Below are 21,449 nucleotides of genomic sequence, written 5' to 3'. Positions count from 1 at the left end.
TGTTTTTCTGGCTGCAGAGGCAACCTCTGGACTGGTGAATCTAACCCATGCTCCCCACAGGAGACCTGATGCTTACTTTGGGGTGAGCCATCTGTATCATGCATAAGTGGGAACAGGGAAAGATTCACATGCAAAAACCTGGATATAGATTCTCATACTACTAGGCCACAGCAGGACCAAGCAGCGTCTCGTTCTGTCATACATAATGTTACCATGAATTGGAACCAACCCAACAACACCTAACAACAACAATAACAGCAGACCACAGCAGACAGGCTGCTGTGACTCCTCCCCGTTCACGAGATAAATAAAAGTAAGTTGATCGCTCCAGAGACTTCCAGGTAGATGCTAACTGACCCCAGGAGCTATCCTCTCCCATCCGTAGGCTTTCTGATGCTAGACCTCTAGATTTTAATCTCCAGTATTGACAAATGAATCCTAGAAAGTATTAGTCCAGTTGTCACCAGTTGTCAACCAGAATAAAATCTTAATTTTCTTTTCTCCAAATCTATTCAATCTGATAAAGTTATACCAAAAATTCTATTAGACCACTGAGTAGTTTTAGTTTGTTACTTAAGGTCTGCCCACCTTGTTTCACAAGGATTCGAGGCTGCTTGCAAAAATATGTACAATGAAAAGGGATAAAATGAATAGTTTTAAGAAAATATGAGAAGAACAAGAAAATGGGAGACTGGAGTAAGGTTAGCATGAAGAAATGTATGCCACATATTCCCAGGGCTTTGGTTGCTGAATGAGGGTGACAAATTTGCCTCTGAACTACACAGTGGATAAAGCAAAGAAACAATAGTATCAATTGCCTGATACATGGTATTCTTAAGATGTTTTAAAGTCTCCCAGAGGAAGCATGACTTTTTCTGGTGCTGGAAGCTGAAAGCTTTTTTCCCATGGGTTCTGGATCAGTTAGGATGAGGTTCCACTGTGAGCAACCAAAAATCCAAAATAACAGTGGCTTAAAAAGATAGAATTTTATGTCTCTTTCAAATCAATATAAGCAGTCCAGAGCTTGAATGACTCTCGATGGGTGTCAGGAACTCAGATCTGTATTGTTCCTCCACCTCGTGGTCCAAGATGGCTGTTTAAACTCCAGCCAAAATGCCCACATTCCAGCCAGCGGGAAGGAAGAAGGCGTGATGCAGGACACATACGCCCTCTTTAAAGGTACACCTAGGAATTTACAGAAGACATTTCTGATTACATCTCATCTGCCAGAACTTAATCACATGGCCACAGTCAGCTGCAAAGGAGGCTCAAAAATAGTCTTTATTCCAGCCCCAACTAAAAGTAGGTTACCTATTACTAAAGCAGAAAGGCAGAATAGATAATAGAGGACAATCAGTAGTCTCTTGCCACATATCCTGACAGCATCCATATAATTGCATAAATGATAACTTCTCTGGAGCCATTTATTCTGCCTCCGCTTTTAAGTCCAAGACTCCCTGAAAGCAAAAGCCCTAGAACTTAGCTCACTGTTTTGCACCTAAAAGACACTCAGTGAATGCTTGCAGATAACAGTGCATCTCTTAGTCATCTAATGCTGCTACAACAGAAGTACCACAAGTGGATGGCTTTAACAAAGAGAAGTTTATTCTCTCACAGTCTAGTAGGCTAGAAGTCCAAACTCAGGGCGTCAGCTCCAGGGCAAGGCTTTCTCTGTTGGCTCTGGAGGAAGGTCCTTGTCATCAATCTTCCCCTGGTCTAGGAACTTCTCCGCACAAGAACCCCGGGTCCAAAGGATGTGCTCTGCTCCAGGCACTGCTTTCTTGGTAGTATGAAGTCCCTCTGTCTCTCTGCTCACTTCTCTTTTATATCTCGAAAGAGATTGGCTCAAGACACAATCCAATCTTGTAGGTTGAGTCCTGTCCAATTAACATAACTGCCGTCTATCCCACCTCATTAACATCATAGAGGTAGGATTTACAACACATAGGAAGATCACATCAGATGACAAAATGGTGGACAGTCACACAATACTGGGAATCATGGCCTAGCCAAATTGATACACATATTTTTGGGGGACACAATTCAGTTCATGACAGTGCCCAAGGAATCACAGTTTAAGCAAAGACTGGAACCCTGGATTCTAATTCTCTACTATCTACCTATCCTTGAAGCTGCACTGACGCCTTCAAGGTCTGACAACCAGCACACCCACCAAGTGGGAGCTTAGAGTCATGTGTTTTAGTCTCATCTCAGATTTTCTATATAAGAGATTGCTGTTGTTGTTGTTAGCTGTTGTCAGGTTGGCCCCCAACTCATAGCAACCCCATGCACAGTGGAATGAAACACTAGCCAGTCCTGTGCCACCCCCATAATGGGTTGAGTATTGAACCGTTGCGATCCATAGGATTTTCACTGAATGATTTTTGGAAGTAGATTACCAGGCCTTTCTTCCTAGTCTGACTTGGTCTGGAAGCTCTGCTGAAACCTGTTCAGCAGCATAGCAACACGCAAGCCTCCACTGACAGGCAGGTGGTGGCCGCACATGAGGTACGCTGGCTGGGAATTGAACCCAACTCTCCCACATGGAAAGCAAAAATTCTACCACTGAATTACTAATACTTCCATATCAGATATCACACGACCCTAAAGCAGTAATTGCTGACCCTAGTTTTACACAATGTATACAATTCTGGGGGCTCTAAAGAGACCTCAGCAGGTATCAATATATTTTAAACCTTTGTATCGAAAGTCATTTAAATTCTTTCTGAATCGTTTTGCATTGTTTTCTATGGACACTTTGCAGAAGTTTTTTTGTGTGTGTGTGCTTTAAGTGAAAATTTACAGTTCAAGTTAGTTTCTCATACAAAAATTTATACACACATTGTTATGTGACCGTTAGTTGCTCTCCCTATAATGTGACAGCACACTCTTCCTTTCCACCTCAGATTTCCCGTGTCCATTCAACCAGCTCCTGACCCTCTCTGCCTTCTCATCTCGCCTCTGGATAGGAGCTGCCCATTTAGTCTCATATATCTACTTGAGCTAAGAAGCACTCTCTTCACGATTGTCCTTTTATGTCTTATAGTCCAGTCTAATCCAGAGTTGGTGTCGGGAATGGTTTCAGTTCTGGGCTAACAGAGAGTCTGGGGGGCATGTCTTCCAGGGTCCCTCCAGTCCTAGTCAGACCGTTAACTCTGGTCTTTTTATGTGAATTTGAGTTCTGCACCCTACTTTTCTCCTGCTCCGTCAGGGACTCTCTGTTGTGTTCCCTGTCAGGGAAGTCATCGGTGGTAGCCAGGCACCATCTAGTTCTTCTGGTCTCGGGCTAATGGAGTTTCTGGTTTACATGGCCCTTTCACTTTGTGGAATTTTTGAAAGGTAAGGTGGGTCATCACAAGGTCAAAGCCAGGATGTCACAGCTCCCGGAAAAGTTAGAAAATCATTGCCCTAACCTCAGCAGCCTCTCCCCCAGGGCTGAGACTAATGAACGTGCCAGCAGCCCCAGCTTGGGCAAAGGCAAAACGGGGCCTAGACTTGGAATGGCATTTTTTTTCCGCTTCTCTAACCAGCTTGCAAACTGTCATCTGTTGAACCAAAGTGAGATTTTACTTGGCAAGCAGACAAAGAGAATTTCCCCTAAAATACCCTGACAGCCTGGCTCCCAGGATGCCTCTTGAATCCACCCCAGGATTCTGGGCTCCTGTTCCAGGACTTGTAGTAGGACTTGACCCCCCAGAGGCCGTGAAGTCCCCAGGGAGAACACTGTTTGCACTGCCTGAGACACAGCCTCTTCTCTCCTTTCTGCCCTAGCAACAGCCATCCACATGCAGCTCTTGGAAGCTGTACAATACAGCTAATTGTTTGCATTGGACAGTAGTGTGTTTAGAGCTTATGCATCTAAACCGACAATTATTTTCTGCTATTTGCTAGTAGCACTGCCTGCCCAGTGACTTTGGCAGATGGAGAAAGGAGCTAATCCGTAGGTTATAAGCAGAAGGGCTATTGATGAAATGTCACCATCTGTTGGTGTCATTAAAATGATATGAGTCATAGAGTTGCTTTTGTTTTTTCTCAGAAAGAAAAAAAAAAGGTTAGCTTAGAGTTTAGAGAGACGTTGCTTGATTGTGGATGGCAGTGGGGACGAGGGTAGAGGGGACGAGTTTCTGGATGGGTGGGTGGGCTTTTTGAGCTCATCAGATCAGCATGATGGGTCTTCAGGGAAGTGGATCAGCTCCTGGAGTAACACTGCCTGCCTCGTATGAGACAGGGTGCTTAACAGAGCTGAATCATGCCTCTTCTCTCCCACGGTCCTCCCCATTTCTGCGGCATCTGCAGGTTGGGTTAAGGAAGTCATTCATTTGGGTTAAACAAAAAAGATTTTGTCTGGGAGGGAACAGTAAAAATGCATGTCTCCTTAATCTTCATTGGCCCCACAATGCTGAGATTACTCACATCACCAGTGGATTCCTTGGGAGGCTGGCAAGGCCAACAGGGGCTGTTATCCTCTACATCTGGAACATCTCCCCTGAGGAGGTGGAGGTGGCTCCCAAGAGAAGCCCAAGCGTCTGTCGGGGCTGGGCCCCTCAGGATGGAGGAAAGAAAGCAGTGGATGGACCCACATGGATTACATAGCAAAGGAGTGAGGAGTGGGAGCGGTGGATTTAATGAGGATACAAGCAACCAAAATAAACCATGCCAACTTCCTAATTTTGCCTATTACCTAATCCCCTAGGTCTCTAGGTGTTGCAAATGGTTTGCGCTCAATTTCCAACTTAAAGGTTGGTGGTTCAAACCCACTCAGCAGTACCATGGAGGAAAAGGCCTGGCGATTTGCTTTCGTGAAGATTACAGCCAAGAAAACCCTATGGAGTAGTTCCAGTCTGTAACACGTGGGGTCTCCATAAGTCGGAATCAACTGGAGGGCAAGAGACAACAACAACCGAATCCCCTAATTCCCTCGTGTTTGCTCCTTATAAAGTCTTTTACCCACTGCCAAGCACCTACGCCCAAAGAGGAAGAACCTGTTATTACCAACCTCTTCCAGCATGGCTTATACTCCTTTTTTATTATTTTTCATTTTAACTTCTAATAGATTGCTTGTTCTTGTTGTTATGTGCAGTCAAGTCAATTCTGACTCACAGTGACCCTACACAACAGAGTAGAACTGCTCCATGGGGTTTCCCAGGCTGAAATCTTTAAGGGAGCAGATAGCCAGGTCTTTTCTCCCATAGGCCGCTGGTGGTTTGGAACCACCAACCTTTAGCAGCCCAGCGCTTAACCAGTGCGCCACCAGGGCTCCTTCCCTGACCTCTGCTGAGCTCTTTTCCCCTCTTCCACCAAGCCTGAGCCTGCCCCCTTTGCCACCTCCTGCGGGGGAAAGAGGAGCTTACCAGGGAGTCAGCGCTGTTGCTGGAAATAGTGCGAGATGGTGGAAGCGTGAGCCACAGGGGGCAGGAGCTTCCTGAAGCCTGTGCGAGTTATTTATATGGTCTTAAAAGGATGCATCCGTGGAAAAGTTCCTGTTGTTATTTTTAGATCTGATGCTTGGCCCTGCTGCTGCACTTTCATTTTTAAACAAGCAGCAGAGGGGGTGACTGATGCTGTCTGCAGGGCTGTTTTGGAGACTCAGAGGGCCCATCTGACAGGCTAATGGTCACCCTGCCGGGCCCAGATCCGCCTTCTGTCTCTGCCAGCTTTGGAACTGCAGAAGCTGCTGACTTCAGCGGCCTGCGAGAAAACCACCCATCATTTGCTGCCAAGTTGGAAATGCTCAAATTTATACCCTGGCTCCAGGGCCCTGTGGGGTTGAAACTTGAAACCCACAGGCTCAGTGTCTTGCTTACTTTCTTCCAGTTCTGGGAGCATCAAGGCATATGTTTGCATGAGCCTTTGGCTGCAAGCAAAATGGTTTAGAATTGGACGAGGTGATTAAGCAGGTTAGAAACTCAAAACCACACAATAATCCTCCAGAGGAACTATTCCAGGGCCAGTGGGAGGGAGTTGAGCTGTCTTCTTGTTGATCTTGAATTGTTTCTGTGGGTACTTTCATTTGTCCCCTCAAAATCAGGGCTCTCCTTTCCCTGGATTCTGGAATCCTTGTGGCTTTGTCCTTAGGGAGAAGGGAGGAGCAGGAAGTGGTGGTCATTGGGGTCATTTGCTCCGCAGATAAAATTCTCATAAAAAGTTCATGATTTGTGGCTTAGCCCACTCCAGTTGAGCAACCAGGTGATGGAAGTGAGATGTTCAAGAGTGTTCAAAAAGAGAAAAGAAAGTTCTTGATTCTCACGGTCAGGCAATGTATTGCTTGTCCCTGGGACTCAGACGATGGCAGATGGGGTTCTTTTACAAACCTAAAAAATATATGTAGAAGTGGCTGAGAGACTCAAGAAACTTCTTATGAAGTCCATAGCTTCCCTCTTTTGCGTTGTAGACTTGTTATATAAAATGCACATGATCCTCTTTTTTTGTTTTGTTTGTTTTTTATCTCCCTTTTTCTGCAACAGACCACAGAGACAGGGGAAGAGGAGGAGGACCAGCCCCTGAGCCTGGCTTGGCCACCCAATGCCCGCAAGCAAGTCACGTTCCTGATTGTTCTCCCCATAGTGTTTCCTCTCTGGGTTACCTTACCTGATGTTCGCAAACCTGTGAGTAAAGCATTTTTGAAATAGCTTCGTTGTAAAAAGTATGGTGCATAACAGTATGCATAGTCTGCTTCTATTTGTGCTAACAGGAAAAGGGAGGTGAACATATATAATGTGGGTGCTTGTATAGTATGTGCACGAAATTTCTCTGGACAGATACACAGTGATAGTGATTATTCTGGTGATCTCATGCTCTAGAACCAACCACCCCAAAACTTAGTCATATAAAGCAACCACCATTTTATTCTGCTTATGGATTCTGTGGATCAGGAATTTGGACAGGAAATAGTGAGAATGACTTGTCTGTGCTTCATGATGTCTGGGGCCTCAGCTGAGAAGACTTGAATGGCTGGAGATGATTCAGATGGTTAGGGGCTGGAATCATCTGGAGGGTTCTTCACTCAGGTTTCTGACACCTGGGCAGGGATGATTCAAAGGCTGGGCTTAGCTGGGACTGTCAACTGGAGAGCCTAAATGTGGCCTGTCCATGTGGTTTGGGCTTCCTCCCAGCATGATGGTCAGGATAGTCAGATACCTTACATACAAGGCCAAGGTTCCAAAAGTGAGTGTTCCAGACCTAATCTCAGAAGTCTCATAGAGTCACTTCTGCCCTACTCTACTGGCCAAAGCAGTCATAAATCTGTGTTGATTCAAAGGGAAGAGACAAAAAGTTCACCTAATAGATGTTAGTGTCATAGAGCGTATGACACTCTTGATGAGAGGAGTGTCAAAGAATTTGCAACCATGTTTTAAAACCACCATAGTGATTGTCTCTGAAAAGGGGAATGGAAAGAGGCAGGAGGGCGCAACTCATTTTGTGGCAATGTACATAGATTATTCATTCAATTCAAAAAGTAATTTGAAGAAGTGGGTTTGTGTAGTGTAAATTCCTTACATGTCTGATCTTCTCCCTCCTGTACTATTAATCATTGTTATAATCAATATGATTATCTGCCATTATTATGTACTGAGTGCTATGAATACAATACCATCCTATGAACAGAAAATTACAATCTGAATTTGGATCAAATCAAGAGAACGTCCCCTCCGGGTGTTGTTAAACAGAATTCTAGGACCATTGCCTTAGGAGGTGAAAGAACTAATGAAAAAGGAGAACCAGCTCTACTTTTTATTATGGGAGTATACATACATATACATTCAACAAAAGTGTGTACTTACTACGAATCAGACTCTGCCCCAAGTATTTCCAGTAAACTATATGTAGAATCTCAGCAAACATCTAAGGTAGAAATTATTATTGGCATAGGTACAAAAAAACTTAGGTACAACAAAGTTAACGAACTCACACTTGGTCATTTCTCAGGGGATAGAGTTGAGATTCAAACCCAGGTCTGTGACTGCACAGCTTGGGTTCTTCCTCGTATTCTAAGCTGCCAGAAGGTAGAAATCCAAAAACTCATTTCTAAAAGCATTTGGAATACAATAGTGTGGTAACATTCAGCATAATTTAGCATAAGCTTTTACAAGCCCCCGATAATCCCAGTTTCCTCAGTTGAAAAAGAATTGAATAAAAATCTGTCCCATTAGCCTGGCCTATAAATAATCCAGTCTGGTGGAGAGCAGTGTCTTGTCAAGTGCAGGCCGGGAAAGGGCCGCCTCATTTAAGAACCTCAGCATTAGAGGTTTCTAGGTAAAAGATATGGAGTCCTGGTGGCACAGTGGTTAAAGTTAGGCTGCTAACCAAAAGGTTGGCAGTTGGAACCCACCAGCCACTCCACAGAAGAAAGACGTGGCAGTCTGCTTCTGTAAAGATTTACAGCCTTGGAAACCCTATGGGGTCGCTATGAGTCGAAATCAACTCAACAGCAGTAGGTTTTGTTTTTGTTAGGTAAAGGAAGCATGCAACAGGTGGGCCTCATGTAAAGCAATATCTAAGTTTCTCTATTCAAGATGCAACTGCAGAGCCCCTGCTGTGTGCAAAGGCCTGGCTTCCAGAAAACCTACAACCACATTACTGGAATGTGCTCGATTTTTTTCTTGGCTTTTCTGAGACGTTCTCTTTCTCTCTCTCCATTGCTTTGTTATTTAGCCCGATATTTTTGCTCAGCCCTAGGGATGAAAATCAGGGAGACAGATGTGGTTTTCTAAATCCCACTGAAGGCCTAGCGTGGTGTGGCCCAGAGTAGATGAGGGTTGATTGACTAATACGAGGAGGTCAGCACACAATCACTGAAGGTGATCAGAAAAATGTGCAGGAACGGGAGGAAGAGGCCAGTAACTCAAAGCCCTGGGCTATCAGAGTTGGGTGGGACTCACCGCAAGGGCTGGCAGAGTGCTCATTCTCTCAGGGATCTGAGCTGAAAGGTCAAGGGTGTTGTTAGGGAAGATCAAAGGTTCCCAACCAGCAGCTCCTGGAAGAGAATTCACCGTGGCAGAAGTCAACCAGGACATGACAGCTACTCTGGCTGATGCTTCTATCCTGAGGGACACTAAGCAGGACAATGGAGCTGTTCATGATGCTCTCCTCTGCAATAACACTGCCTTGTCACCCACTATACAGGACACCCTTAAGAGCCAGCCCCTGCAGCCTGGGCTAGGGTAGCCAGTGGGGCTTTCCTTCACTGCTCTCCCAAGCACCATCCCTGGATGGACTGGATGTTTTTGTCTGTCTTATCCTGAGTATTCTGTGTATTGTTCCAAGCAGAAATTAGATTCCCAGATGGAGCATTTGGTTGCTTTTCAAATTCCTCAGCAAATATTTAGTGAGCACCTATTATGTGCCAGGCATTGCGCTAAGGCCCTAAAAGAGATTTAAAGACACAGAATTCACCATTTCTATCTTTAAGTAGTTCTAAATTTAGTAGAGGAAATACAACATGCCCACATATAACTACAGAGCAAGATCAAACAGCTATATTAGTGAGAAGAGTTAAATTCGAATCTGAGTCTTCTGATTCCAGAGCATTTTCATTCTACTATGGTAACTATTATAGTTCTTCCCCCACAACTCATGAGCTGTGTAACCTGGGGAAAGTCTCTTCTCAACTCTGGACCTCATTTTTCATCCTCTGCAAAATAAAGGGGTTGGAAGATCTCTAAATCCCTTGTCAGCAGTGACATTCTGTGACTAAGGAAAGCATAAAGAGATAACCATCCAGACAACCTTGCAAATGTAAGATGACCATACATCCCAGTTTGCTCAGGATAGTACCAGTTTACTGTAAAAGCATTCTGGTTGAGATGATAAATTATTGATCATCTTTTGCATATGCAAAATGTCAAATGAAAGAGACCATGCCAGATGATAAAAAAGCCGATAAGTGGCTTCTTGATCATGTTTAGCACAGAACAGTTTCATTAAGTTTGATCTTGTATCACTTAGATTTTTCTGTTAACATACCACCCCAAAATTTAGTGGCTTAAAACAAAAGGCATTTTTTAGGCCATAATTCAGTGAATCAGCAATTTGGGTGGGGCTCAGCAGGACAGTTCTTCTGCTGGACTCAGTAAGGCTCACTCATATGGCTGGGGGCTGGTTAGTCTAGGGGTATCTCAGCTGGAAAAGCTTGTCTTTGCTCCACGTGGTCTCTTATCCTTAAGCAGATTGTTGTTGTTAGTTACTGATTCCAACTCATGGCAACCTTACATATAACAGAACAAAACACTGCCCAGTCCTGAGCCATCTTCCTGATCATTAGTGTGTTTGAGTCCATTGTTGCGGCCATTTTAAGCAGACTAAACCTAAACGAAACCTATTGCCATCAAGTCAATTCTGATTTATAGCAACCCTACAGTACAGAGTAGAACTATCCCATAGGGCCTCCAAGGTTGTAATCTTTACAGAAGCAGACTGCCACATCTTTCTCCTGCCAAATAGCTGGGATCAAACCGATAACCTTCCAGTTAGCAGCCAAGTGCTTTAGCCACTGTGCTACCAGGGCTCCTAGCTTGGGTTTATTCACATAGTGGCAAATAAGCAGCAATAATGGAAGCTACAAAGTCCTCTTGACGTCTAGCTTGGAATTTGCTGTCACTTCTACCACCTTCTATTGGTCAAAGCAAGTCATAAGGCCAGTTAGATTAAAAGGGTGGGGAAATAGACCTCACCTCTTGATGGGAGGAGCCCTGGTGGTGCAGTGGTTAAGAGTTTGGCTGTTTACAACTAGATGGTGCCCGGCTACCACCACCAACTGCTCTGACAGGGATCACAATAGCGCGACCTGGACAGAGCTTGAGAAAAATGTAGAACAAAATTCTAGCTCACCAAAAAAAAAAAAAAAGACCAGACTTACTTGTCTGATAGACACTGGAGGAACCCCGAGAGTATGGCCCCAGACTCCCTTTTAACTCAGTACTTAAGTCACTCCTGGGGGTTTACCCTTCAGCCAAAGATTAGACAGGCCCATAAAACAAAACAAGACTAAATGGGCACACCAGCCCAGGGGCAAGGACGAGACGGCAGGAGGAGACAGGAAAGCTAGTAATGGGGAACCCAAGGTCAAGAAGGGGAGAGTGTTGACATGTCATGGGGTGGCAACCAATGTCACAAAGCAATATGTGTATTCATTGTTTAATGAGAAACTAATTCGCTGTGTAAACCCTTATCTAAAACACAATTAAAAATTAAAATTTTAAAAAAAAAAAAGGAGTTTTGCTGCTAACCAAAAAAGGTCAGCAGTTTGAATCTACCAGCTGCTCCTTGGAAACCCTATGGGGCAGTTTTACTCTGTCCTATTCGGTCAGTATAAGTTGGAATCGACTCGGCAACAACAGGTTAGCTTTTTGAGGTTTTTTTTGTTTATTTGTTTTCTTGATGGGAGGCATTGAAAAGTATTGTGGCCATTTTGCAATCTATCACAGACCTAATGTATTGCCACAAATGCTTCTTGAAAAAAATAACCAGGAAGAGGGGAGAGAGAGGAGAGAATTATTAATTAATAGATATTTGCTATGCCTTGGGGCTTAGCAGGCTCCCTCTTCAGTAGATTTTGAATTACCCATGGAGATGAGCATCCCAAACCTTGATAATAATTACAAGGAAAACATTATTTTTTAATGTGTATGTCAAGTTTCAGAATAAATCATACTCCCACTGGGTTTTTTTTTTCTACTTCATTTATATGCAAATTATATGACAGTGTTTGTTGGATCATGCATACTTCCAGCTCAGATAATTGATATGGGCTTCACTTTTATAGTTTCCTTAAATTAATGGCTTGTTTTCAAAGTAAAAAAAACTAAAATATAAAACTTAATGAGGAGCATGTCTTTGATGAAAATTACAAATAATACATTCTCTCATGGCTTAGGATGGATGTTCTCACAAAACAGGAATGCATCTAATAAGATATCAAAACATGACCCTTAGAGCAAGAGGAGAACTTGAGCACCTAGTTGCCATCAAGTGGATTCCAACTCATGGCAACCCCATGTGTGTCAGAGTAGAACTATGCTTCATCTGATTCTCAATGGCTGATTTTTTGGAAGTAGATCACCAGACCTTTCTTCTAAGGTGCCTCTGGGTGGACTCAAGCTTCCAACTTTCATTTAGCAGCTGAGCATGTTAACTGTTTGCACCATCCAGAGAACCCGACTAGGCTTTTCCAATTTTTATCATTCCTTCATTCACCAAGGATTTTTTTGGGTGTCTACTATGTGCTGTTCTAGCAAGAATGAGGGGATCGAGACCCAAAGAGTTTAAGTGACTTGTCCAAGCACACCCACCTTATAAGAGGCAGAGACAAGACACTATGCCCAGTCCCCCAGTCCAGCTCTTTACTCTGAGAAAGAGCACCAGGTCAGTGCTTAGGTTCTCCATCATCTTGTCCCTGACGGTGGGACTGTCTGCTCCTCCTTCACACTCCTCCTTCAGCACTGTCCCTTTCACTTCTCTGACTGTCAGTTTCCTCATCTCTTAAAAACCAAAATGAGCACCATACAGGGAAAGTCAGCACAACTGGACTCAATCAAAAGCTAAGACATTTCCTGAACACAGCCAAACACTTTGAGGGACAGAGTAGCTGGGACTATGGTTTCGGGGGACATCTAGGTCAATTGGCATAACAAAGTTTATTAAGAAAATGTTCTGAATCCCACTTTGGTTAGTGGCATCTGGGGTCTTAAAAGCTTTTAAGTGGCCATCTAAGATATATCAATTGGTCCCAACCCACTTGGAGCAAAGGAGAATGAAGAACACCAAAGACACAAGGAAAATTTTAGTCCAAGAGACAAAAGGGCCACATAAACCAGAGACTCCATCAGCCTGAGACCAGAAGTACTAGATGGTGCCTGGCTACCACCAATGACTGCCCTGACAGGGAACACAACAGAGATGGAGTGGGAGAAAAGTGTGGAACAGAGCCTAAATTCACATAAAAAGACCAGACTTAATATTCTGACTGAGACTGGGGGGACCCCCAAAGCCATGGCCCCCAGATGCTGTTAACCCAGAACTAAAACCATTCCCAAAGACCATTCTTCAAATAAAGATTAGACTGGACTATAAAACATAAAATAATACTCGTGAAGCGTGTGCTTCTTAGTTCAAGCAGGTAACACGAGTCCAAAGGGCCGGCTCCTGTCCAGAGGCAAGATGAGAAGGCAGGAAGGGACAGGAGCAGGTTGGATGGACACGGAAAACCCCTGGTGGAAAGAGGGAGTGTACTGTCACATCGTAGGGATTGCAGCCAGTGTCACATGACAGTATGTGTTTAAAATTTTGTATGAGAGATTAACTCCAGCTGTAAACTTTCACCTAAAGTACAATTTAAAAATTTTTTAAAGAACAACCAAAATGAGGATAATAGTTCCTAGTGAAAACTACCGTTGTGAGGGCAATGGTGGTTCAGTGGTAGAATTATCACCTTCCATGCAGGAAACTGTGAGTTGGAATCGACTCAGTGGCAATGGGTTTGGTTGCTGTGAGTTTATGCTGGAGACTCGGGCTTGATTCCTAGCCAATGAGCCTCAGGCGTAGCCACCACCCATCAGTCATTGGAGGCTGGTGTGTTGCTATGATGTTGAATAGGTTTCAGTGGAGCTTCTGGACTAAGATGGACTAGGAAGAAAGACTTGGTGATCTATTTCTGAAAAACCAGCCAATGAAAACCCTATGCATCACAATGGTCCAATCCACAACAAATCATGGGACTGGGCAGCATTTTGTTCCACTGTGTCTAGTGTCGCCATGAGTAGGGGACCAGCTTGACAGCAGTGAACAACAGCAAAAATTACCATTGTTAACTGAGCACCGATTATGTGCCAAGCACTTTGCTAGACACTTTATGTGTATGAAATCCTCAGGACAACTACATGTTGTTATTTCCCCCCACTTTACAGATAAAGAAATTGATGCTTGCAGAGATTAAATAATTTGCCTCAGGGCACATTGCTGGTAATTGTTCAGCAGGGATTTCAATACGGGTCATATTAACCCAGAGGCCACACTTTTCATCTCTAATAGCTTTGGGAACTTTACTAAATATGTATGCCCCAAAACCATGCACAGAATAGACGCTTAGTGAATATTTGTTAAATTTAAATCAGTAAGGATATGGCCAATTTGTGCCACCAGCTACTGTCCAGCAACTTTTTTCAAGCCAATCAAAAATCACGCTGATGTCCTAAAAGCTTCTAATGAGAACATTAGCTGTCAATTACACAAGTAAACCATTACATTGGGAACAAAATGGCTGGTACATGGACACAATGTGCTTGTTTCCTAATTAGTATCAGGCCTATCCCAGCAGATGTCAGGATGAACCACCATTACTAACCATAAATTGGCATGTCAGTCTTTGGCTTCAAGGGCGGTTTTCTTCCTTCAGTGATATTGGTGATTAAATAACTGTACAGGTGCTACCGGGCAGTGATATCTGGAATGAGACCATGGAGTCCAAATAAGGGGAATAGTCTAGAAAAAAAGAAAAGAAGACGAAATTACCTGGGCTGTGAGATTGGAAATGGTAAGGTAGTTTGACAATTGGGAAACAGTGACCCAAACTACTGATGCATAAGGAGTTGATTGTTCCAGAGCAGGAATGATATGGGAGGTTGGGTGAGGCAGATGGCGATGCAGCTGGAATGCTAGTCTGTATTTCGCTGATGTTCTTTTTATTTTCTGACGTTCAGAGCAGAGCCTAGTATTATGATGATGATGATGATTATGTCTATGGCTGGGAATATTTTGAGCACTATTGGCCCTGTTTTTTTTAGGAATGAGTTGGTGTAACCTAGTTATTAGGTCACATGCTGTACAGTCAGGCATACCTAGGTTTGAATTTCATCTCTAGTTCAAGATCTGGATACAGAGTAGGTGCCCAGCCTTTGTCTAGCCCTAGTATAGGATGAAGACCCTGATAATTCACAATGGAAAATTATTTTTACCCTTTTTTTCATTGAGCCTCTAATACGTTAGGTACATTTAGATGCCCATTCATTATTTATTGGCTTCTTGATTATCAAATGTGTATTAGAGAAGTTTTCACTAATGTATTGATTTGAATCTCACTCCTTGAAATCCCTAGTCTGGTTCCTTGCTTTCTATGTTTTGACTGGGAATGTTCTATGGCTCAGTGACAATATTTTTCAGATAAAAAATGTGTACAAAGGATTTGATTCTGAATTGTGGCATTACCTCAATGAACAGACATGCAAAGGTACAAAAATAAAATAGTAATTACATGTTTAGTAAATGAGCTAACCTGGAAAGAGAGCAATCTGTAAAATGAGGACTCTCCCAGGAGGACATCTAGTACATATGCCTACCATAAAGTATGGCTACAGCTCTCCACTCACTTCATAGAATATTCAGAATAGATCTAAACATACTGGTTGCTGCTCAGATCACGTGTGTGGCCCCACACCACAAGACAGCCCTTCTCTTCTCTGTAACAGAGCATGGCCAATAACCAGTTGCTGTCAAGTCAACTCTGACTCAGGGCAACCCCATGTGTGTCAGAATAGAACTGTGCTCCATAGAGTTTTCAATGGCTGATTTTTGGAAGTAGACCACCAGGCCTTTCTTCAGAGGCACCTGTAAGTGGACTTGAACCTCCGACATTTCGATTAGCGGCCAAGCACATTAACCATCTGCACCACCCAGGGACTCCAGCAGGGCATGGCTGTGGGAGGTGGAATCCTCACTGTCACTTAGAATCCTGAAACAGCAACTTGTGACTGGAGGAGAAGGATGGGAACTTAACCAGCTAAATGCCTCGCCTGAGAAAATTTGATTTCTTAGCGCTGGCAGTTGGAATCTCTTCTCCAGAATCCAGCTGAACTCCCAGCTTTTAAGGAATTTGCTTCAGAAATGAAGGTCTCATTCTCTACTTTGAGAAACTGCTTACTTTCATTCTCAAAACCCATTGCTCAGGTACCTAGAAGGGGTCTGAGTTCTTGGCCAAAATGTTTCCTTCTAATGGTTAACATGCTCGGCTGCTAACCGAAGGGTTGGAGGCTTGAGTCCACCCAGAGGTGCCTCAGAAGAAAGGCCTGGTGATCTACTTCTGAAAAATCAGCCATTGAAAACCCTATGGAACACAGTTCTACTCTGACACACACGGGGTCACCATAAGCTGAGTCAACTGAATGGCAACAGTTTTTTTGTTGTTGTTTGTTTGTTTTTAGAAAGGGGAAGGGTGGGAAAAGCATTTAAGAGTGAGGTTTTAGCTTCTCACTGGGGCCTGCTGCCCTCCCCCAATTTCATCATGCCCATTTGGTCTTCCAGGCATCCTAGCTAATGAATGGCCAAAAAAAGCAGCAATCATTAAAAGAGAGAAATGGTTATTGTAAAATTTAATAGAACCATGGGAGTGATAATAAAAGCATGTATTGAAAGCTTGAAATTAGTACAGAGAACATAAGCCTGGTTTGGAGCGACAGAGACTGCATTTATCATTCTAGATATTCAAAGGTCGCTGTGTACAAGTTTCTCTCCCTTTTAATGAAACTCTCAAAAGCCGTGGCAAAAAGCGTTCTGCGTGGCTGCCCAAGATCTGCCCTTCAGACGATTGAGATAGCTTTCACCCAACTCAACCCCAGGAGTCATTTCTCAGGGCAAAATTGGATGGCATTATCAAAACAAAAATGGGATTGTTTCTCAAAGTGGAGAACTTTGAAATAAAAAGTGTTTGGCAATAATAGTTGAGAGGCTCTCGGACAGCATTCTGCTGCCGGAGCATGTTTTCAAGGGCCCCAAGTATGCAACAAAGGACATCCACAGAACACCACTACAGCGCAAGCCTGGATTTACTTTAATGGGGTCAGGTAAGAAACGCTGCATTTTAAGTGTCTGGTTTTGGCTAATGTTCAAAGGAAACTTTTAAAGTACTAACACTGTAAGCCTGAGATTGCACAAACTCCAGTGCTAGCAGTGGAATTGAACATAATATCATTAGGGATGGAGAACAGTAGAGAAAACATTCCCAAGAGCATCTACTGGGCTGCCCCAGTGAGGATCAGTGTGATGGGGCATCTCTGCCTCTGCCCATTCCAGTCAACATTTGTGATTCAAATGTCCGGTAGGCTGATAGTAGACATGAATCTATAGAAGCTAGGGTACTGGTTTCTTCTGTGTAGGTTTTCCTGATAATTCATGGAACTGTAAGATAAGCCAATTTATTTTTTAAACCTCTGATCCTTCCTGTTTCCTGTTAATTGTAATCAATCCCATAGGTTTTCTGCGTATGTATTATTTTAGGATACATGGGTTGCAAGCAACAGAAACTGTAATCAACTTGAGCAAAAGAAAGAAAAAGGAGCAAGAGAGGGAGAGAAGATATAGGATGGTTAATAGATTGAAGAAAAGGCTTACAAACCAGCCTTTGGATTGGGCAGAAGCAAAGGGAATCTGAGAATCTAGCAGTAGGAACTAAAAAATATTCTCTTCCAGAGACCTCCATCTTAGGGAACCAGTTTTGAGATGATTTGGTACCAACTATTTTCACACTGGAGCCCTGGTAGCACACTGGTTTAGAGCTCAGCTGCTAACCAAAGGATTGGCAGTTCGAATCCACCAGCTGCTCCTTGGAAACCTTATGGGGCAGTTTTACTCTGTCCTATAGGGTCGCTGTGAGTTGGAATCGACTCAACAACAGTGGTTTGGGTTTGGTTTGGTTTGGTTTATTTTCACATTCCCAAGAGAGAATCTTATTCTCCCAGCTTGACCAGGAGCAAGTTGGGTGTTTTGATTGCCAATTCTACCAAAACTGAAGGAAATGGGGGAGAAATAGCTACATTGATGGTTTCAGCTTTGAACTATCAGATCCACCACAGTAGATAACGCTGACACTCTTACCTCTTCCTGGTTCTCTTTCAGTCGTCGAAGAAGTTTTTTCCCGTCACATTCTTCGGCGCCATCACCTGGATTGCAGTATTCTCTTACTTGATGGTCTGGTGGGCACACCAGGTAAGACCTTGTTAGTGGGTAATCAGTGTGTTTGCTTTCTGAAACTGTCACAACAGCACTGGGTCTGATGCAGATGAGTTACATATTGTAGGACTAAAAGAATTTACTCCACTTAACTTTCCCTGTAACATGAAGTCAAAGTGACATAGCCCTGTTACCACAAAATGCAGGTCTGAGCCACCTGCCGCAAAAGCCAATACTGAGACCGGGGCGAGGTGAGCAACGAGAGTGTTTTATTGTATATCAATATACAGGAGACAGAGGGGAATGAGCTCCTCCAAAATCTGCCTCTCCTCTCTAGAGGTTGATCAGAGGATTTTATCGGGACAGGGTCAGGGTCTGAAGAATCTGTGGAATGTTAGTTCCCCTTTCAGGTGGGCACATCTTCAATGGTGAAATGTCAGGGAGGGCAAATCAGCCCCAGGACTTCGTGCCACTGTCAGGCCATGTACCCTGGATTCAATGACCAACTGGCTTTTGTAACTCTGATTTTACAGCTTCCCTTGCTGAGTCTTGAAAAATACCATACCGAGGCTGCACGCTAGCCCTGTATAGATCTTTTTTATTTGAAATTTTCTGTTTAATTCTCACACAATCATTCCTGACTTCTCAGGTCTGAATATCGTTAGAGTATAAATTCCTCTAGTGCAATGATTGTGGCTTATTCATCTTTGTAATCACAGCGCTCAGCACAGCACAGAGTAGAAACTCATTGAAAGGTGGTTGCATTGAAATGTTTGTGGTTTTGCTGATGTTGTGGCTTCAAACACTCACATGTTTCTCTCTATCATCACATTTAGGTTGGAGAGACAATTGGCATCAGTGAGGAGATTATGGGCCTGACCATCTTGGCTGCTGGGACTTCCATCCCTGATCTTATCACCAGCGTCATAGTGGCCCGAAAGGGACTTGGGGACATGGCCGTGTCCAGCTCTGTTGGAAGCAATATTTTTGACATCACCGTAGGGTGAGTAGAGGTGCTTCTATAAAGGTGTACATGAGCTCCACCTCCAAACACATCTTCCTAGAAGCAGCCTGTGGAGACAAAATCAGGATCTTTTGGCCTAAAACTAACAATAGAAAGTAAAAATAAGGAGTACCATTCAGGTTCACAGACTCCATTTTCCTTTTTCAGAGAATTTACTGAAGGAAAAGTCATCCTTAGGCAGAGGAATCCCTGGGTGGCATAAACGATTAACATGCTGGGCTGCTAACCTAAAGGTTGGAGGTTTGAGTCCACCCAGGGGTGCCTGGGAAGAAAGTCCTGGTGATCTACTTCTGAAAAATCAGCCATTGAAAACTCTATGGAGCACAGTTCTACTCTGACACACATGGGGTCACCATGAGTTGGAATCGATTCAACAGCAACTGGTTAGACAGACAGAAATGCATACCTGCATACAGAATGAATGTTTACTAAATACATTAAGAGAATTTCATTTCTATACAAAGGCATTGAAAAATGGAGATGATGACTGTACTACACAGGATCATTGTGTTGTCAAATGGATATTCAATATGAATATCTTATGAATATTCTTATGAATATTCAGTATTCAGGCATGACTGAGATGCTCTGGTAGTTTCATTCTATTTGTTCTATTTTCTAAATCTAATTAAAGTCCTCACTAGCCTCGGATGAGATGTAGATTGTAAAGTAGATAAGGACAAGCATAGGTCCCGCACAAATATCCCATCTCCTTCCTTGGGAAATGCTGTCATTTGTTTATCTGTGCTGGTGAAGATTTTCCAGGTTTTTTTTAAAGTCAGAAGATGAAATCTTTTCTTACATTTAGAAAATTGAAGTTCTTTATATGAACAGTCTCTAAAGTGGGTTAGATTATGAAGGGGTGCCATTATCTCTACCATTTCATTTAACTTGTCAAAAGCAAAAATAGTCTACAAGTAACCCTGGAAGGCAGCCTCCCGAGAAAGTAAGACCTAGAATGTTATTCTTCTAAAATGCATGTACGTTCTCACTGAACATTATGAACATTGCTCTCTCATACCTTTTCATTTCCACATATATGATAATATCTATTATTTTTCATACAGTGTCTACCATGTGCATTATACATACATTTTTATCCATTTGAACAACGCAACGATCCTGTGTAGTACAGTCGTCATCTCCATTTTTCAATGAGGACACTAAAAGGTAGAGTTCACACAACTAGTAAATGATGCCAGTGCTGCCTTCTCCATCTGAGGAGCTGAAATTACACCTGTTTCCTAAGCTAACCCTGTGGCACCCCTCCCTCAACCACCTCCACTAACGTAAGCACCTTCTTCGCTGTGTCTGACTGCTCCTCCTGGTCTACCCACATCTCTCTTCCCTTGCTCCTCTGCCTCACAGGCTCCCCCTGCCCTGGCTCTTGTACACCATCATCCACAGATTCCAACCAGTGGCTGTCAGCAGCAATGGCCTGTTCTGTGCTATCGTCCTCCTCTTCATCATGCTGCTCTTCGTCATCCTCTCCATCGCCCTCTGCAAATGGCGGATGAACAAAGTCCTCGGCTTCATCATGTTCGGCCTCTACTTTGTGTTCCTGGTGGTCAGCGTCCTTCTAGAAGACAGAATTCTTGTGTGCCCTGTCTCCATCTAGCAGGAAAAGCCATATCTTGAACTAACAGCATGGACAGTCCCTTCCTGCTCTGGGCTCTCAGCTCCTTGACCTCTTGAGAAGAAGGCAGCTGGCACACAGCCTGGGTGTTTCGAGTGACCTTCCTCAGATCTGAGGAGGGATGGATTCACACTGGGCCCATTCACTCCACAGACTGCTTCCATCCTTGCCCACTGAGACGGCTTCATGTAAGAGACAAAGAGAACCGTCAGCTGGGGGCTTCTCTCCATTCACCACTGACAGGTACTCCTCGCTGGTCGGAGGTACATTCGTTGTAACGATGCAAACAATGACAGAGGCTATATACATATTATACATATTATAAATACATGCACATGACACACACACCTGCCTGTTCCTGTACTGTACCTCTCCTTCCACACCTATAGATTAATATATACCTGTATACAAACACAAAGAAAAAATTATATATATATATATAATTTTATATATGTATAAGTACAAATGCATCTTTTCAGGGATAGCTCTAGTATATTTATAGCTCCTATCAGAAGAGGGGCATCAACCTTCAGTCTGGACTTTACCTCTAGCACAAGAAGTTAATGGAATCAATAGACAAAGGTAGCATTGCTGTGACCTTTAGATACCTTGGACTTACCTGGATATTGCATGGTAATGTGGAGGGTTTAGGGAAGTAGGTTACAGGGAGAGGGCTTGATAGAGAACACCTGTGGGGACTGAATTGAACCCTCCAAAGCACTCCCACAAGCTAAGCAGGGAAAACTATCTTCCCACCCCCACGGGGGTACACTGACTATTTGAAACTCATGGGGGTACTTGGGACAGACAGAGGTAAAACCCAGACTGATTCGGGGACGGGGGGAGGTGAGCAGG

The 21,449-nt window shown here is 43.5% G+C and overlaps 1 protein-coding gene across 1 annotated transcript in view; it reads left to right on the top strand.

Annotated features, from left to right (window-relative positions):
- Positions 1-20,747, top strand: part of SLC24A2 (solute carrier family 24 member 2) — a 321,337-nt gene extending 300,590 nt beyond the window's left edge. Inside the window, exons 10-13 of the mRNA XM_004373517.2 lie at positions 6,474-6,605; positions 17,881-17,970; positions 18,771-18,937; positions 20,327-20,747. Coding sequence (XP_004373574.1) covers positions 6,474-6,605; positions 17,881-17,970; positions 18,771-18,937; positions 20,327-20,576 — 639 coding nt within the window. The 3' untranslated portion in view covers positions 20,577-20,747. The remainder of the gene's footprint in view (positions 1-6,473; positions 6,606-17,880; positions 17,971-18,770; positions 18,938-20,326) is intronic.
- The last annotated feature ends 702 nt before the right edge of the window (positions 20,748-21,449 follow it).

Source organism: Trichechus manatus, unplaced genomic scaffold, assembly GCF_000243295.1.
Source record: "Trichechus manatus latirostris isolate Lorelei unplaced genomic scaffold, TriManLat1.0 scaffold00025, whole genome shotgun sequence".
Taxonomy (NCBI): Eukaryota; Metazoa; Chordata; class Mammalia; order Sirenia; family Trichechidae; genus Trichechus; species Trichechus manatus.
The sequence above is the reverse complement of the archived record's forward strand: the minus strand, read 5'-3'. Positions and strand labels throughout refer to the sequence as shown.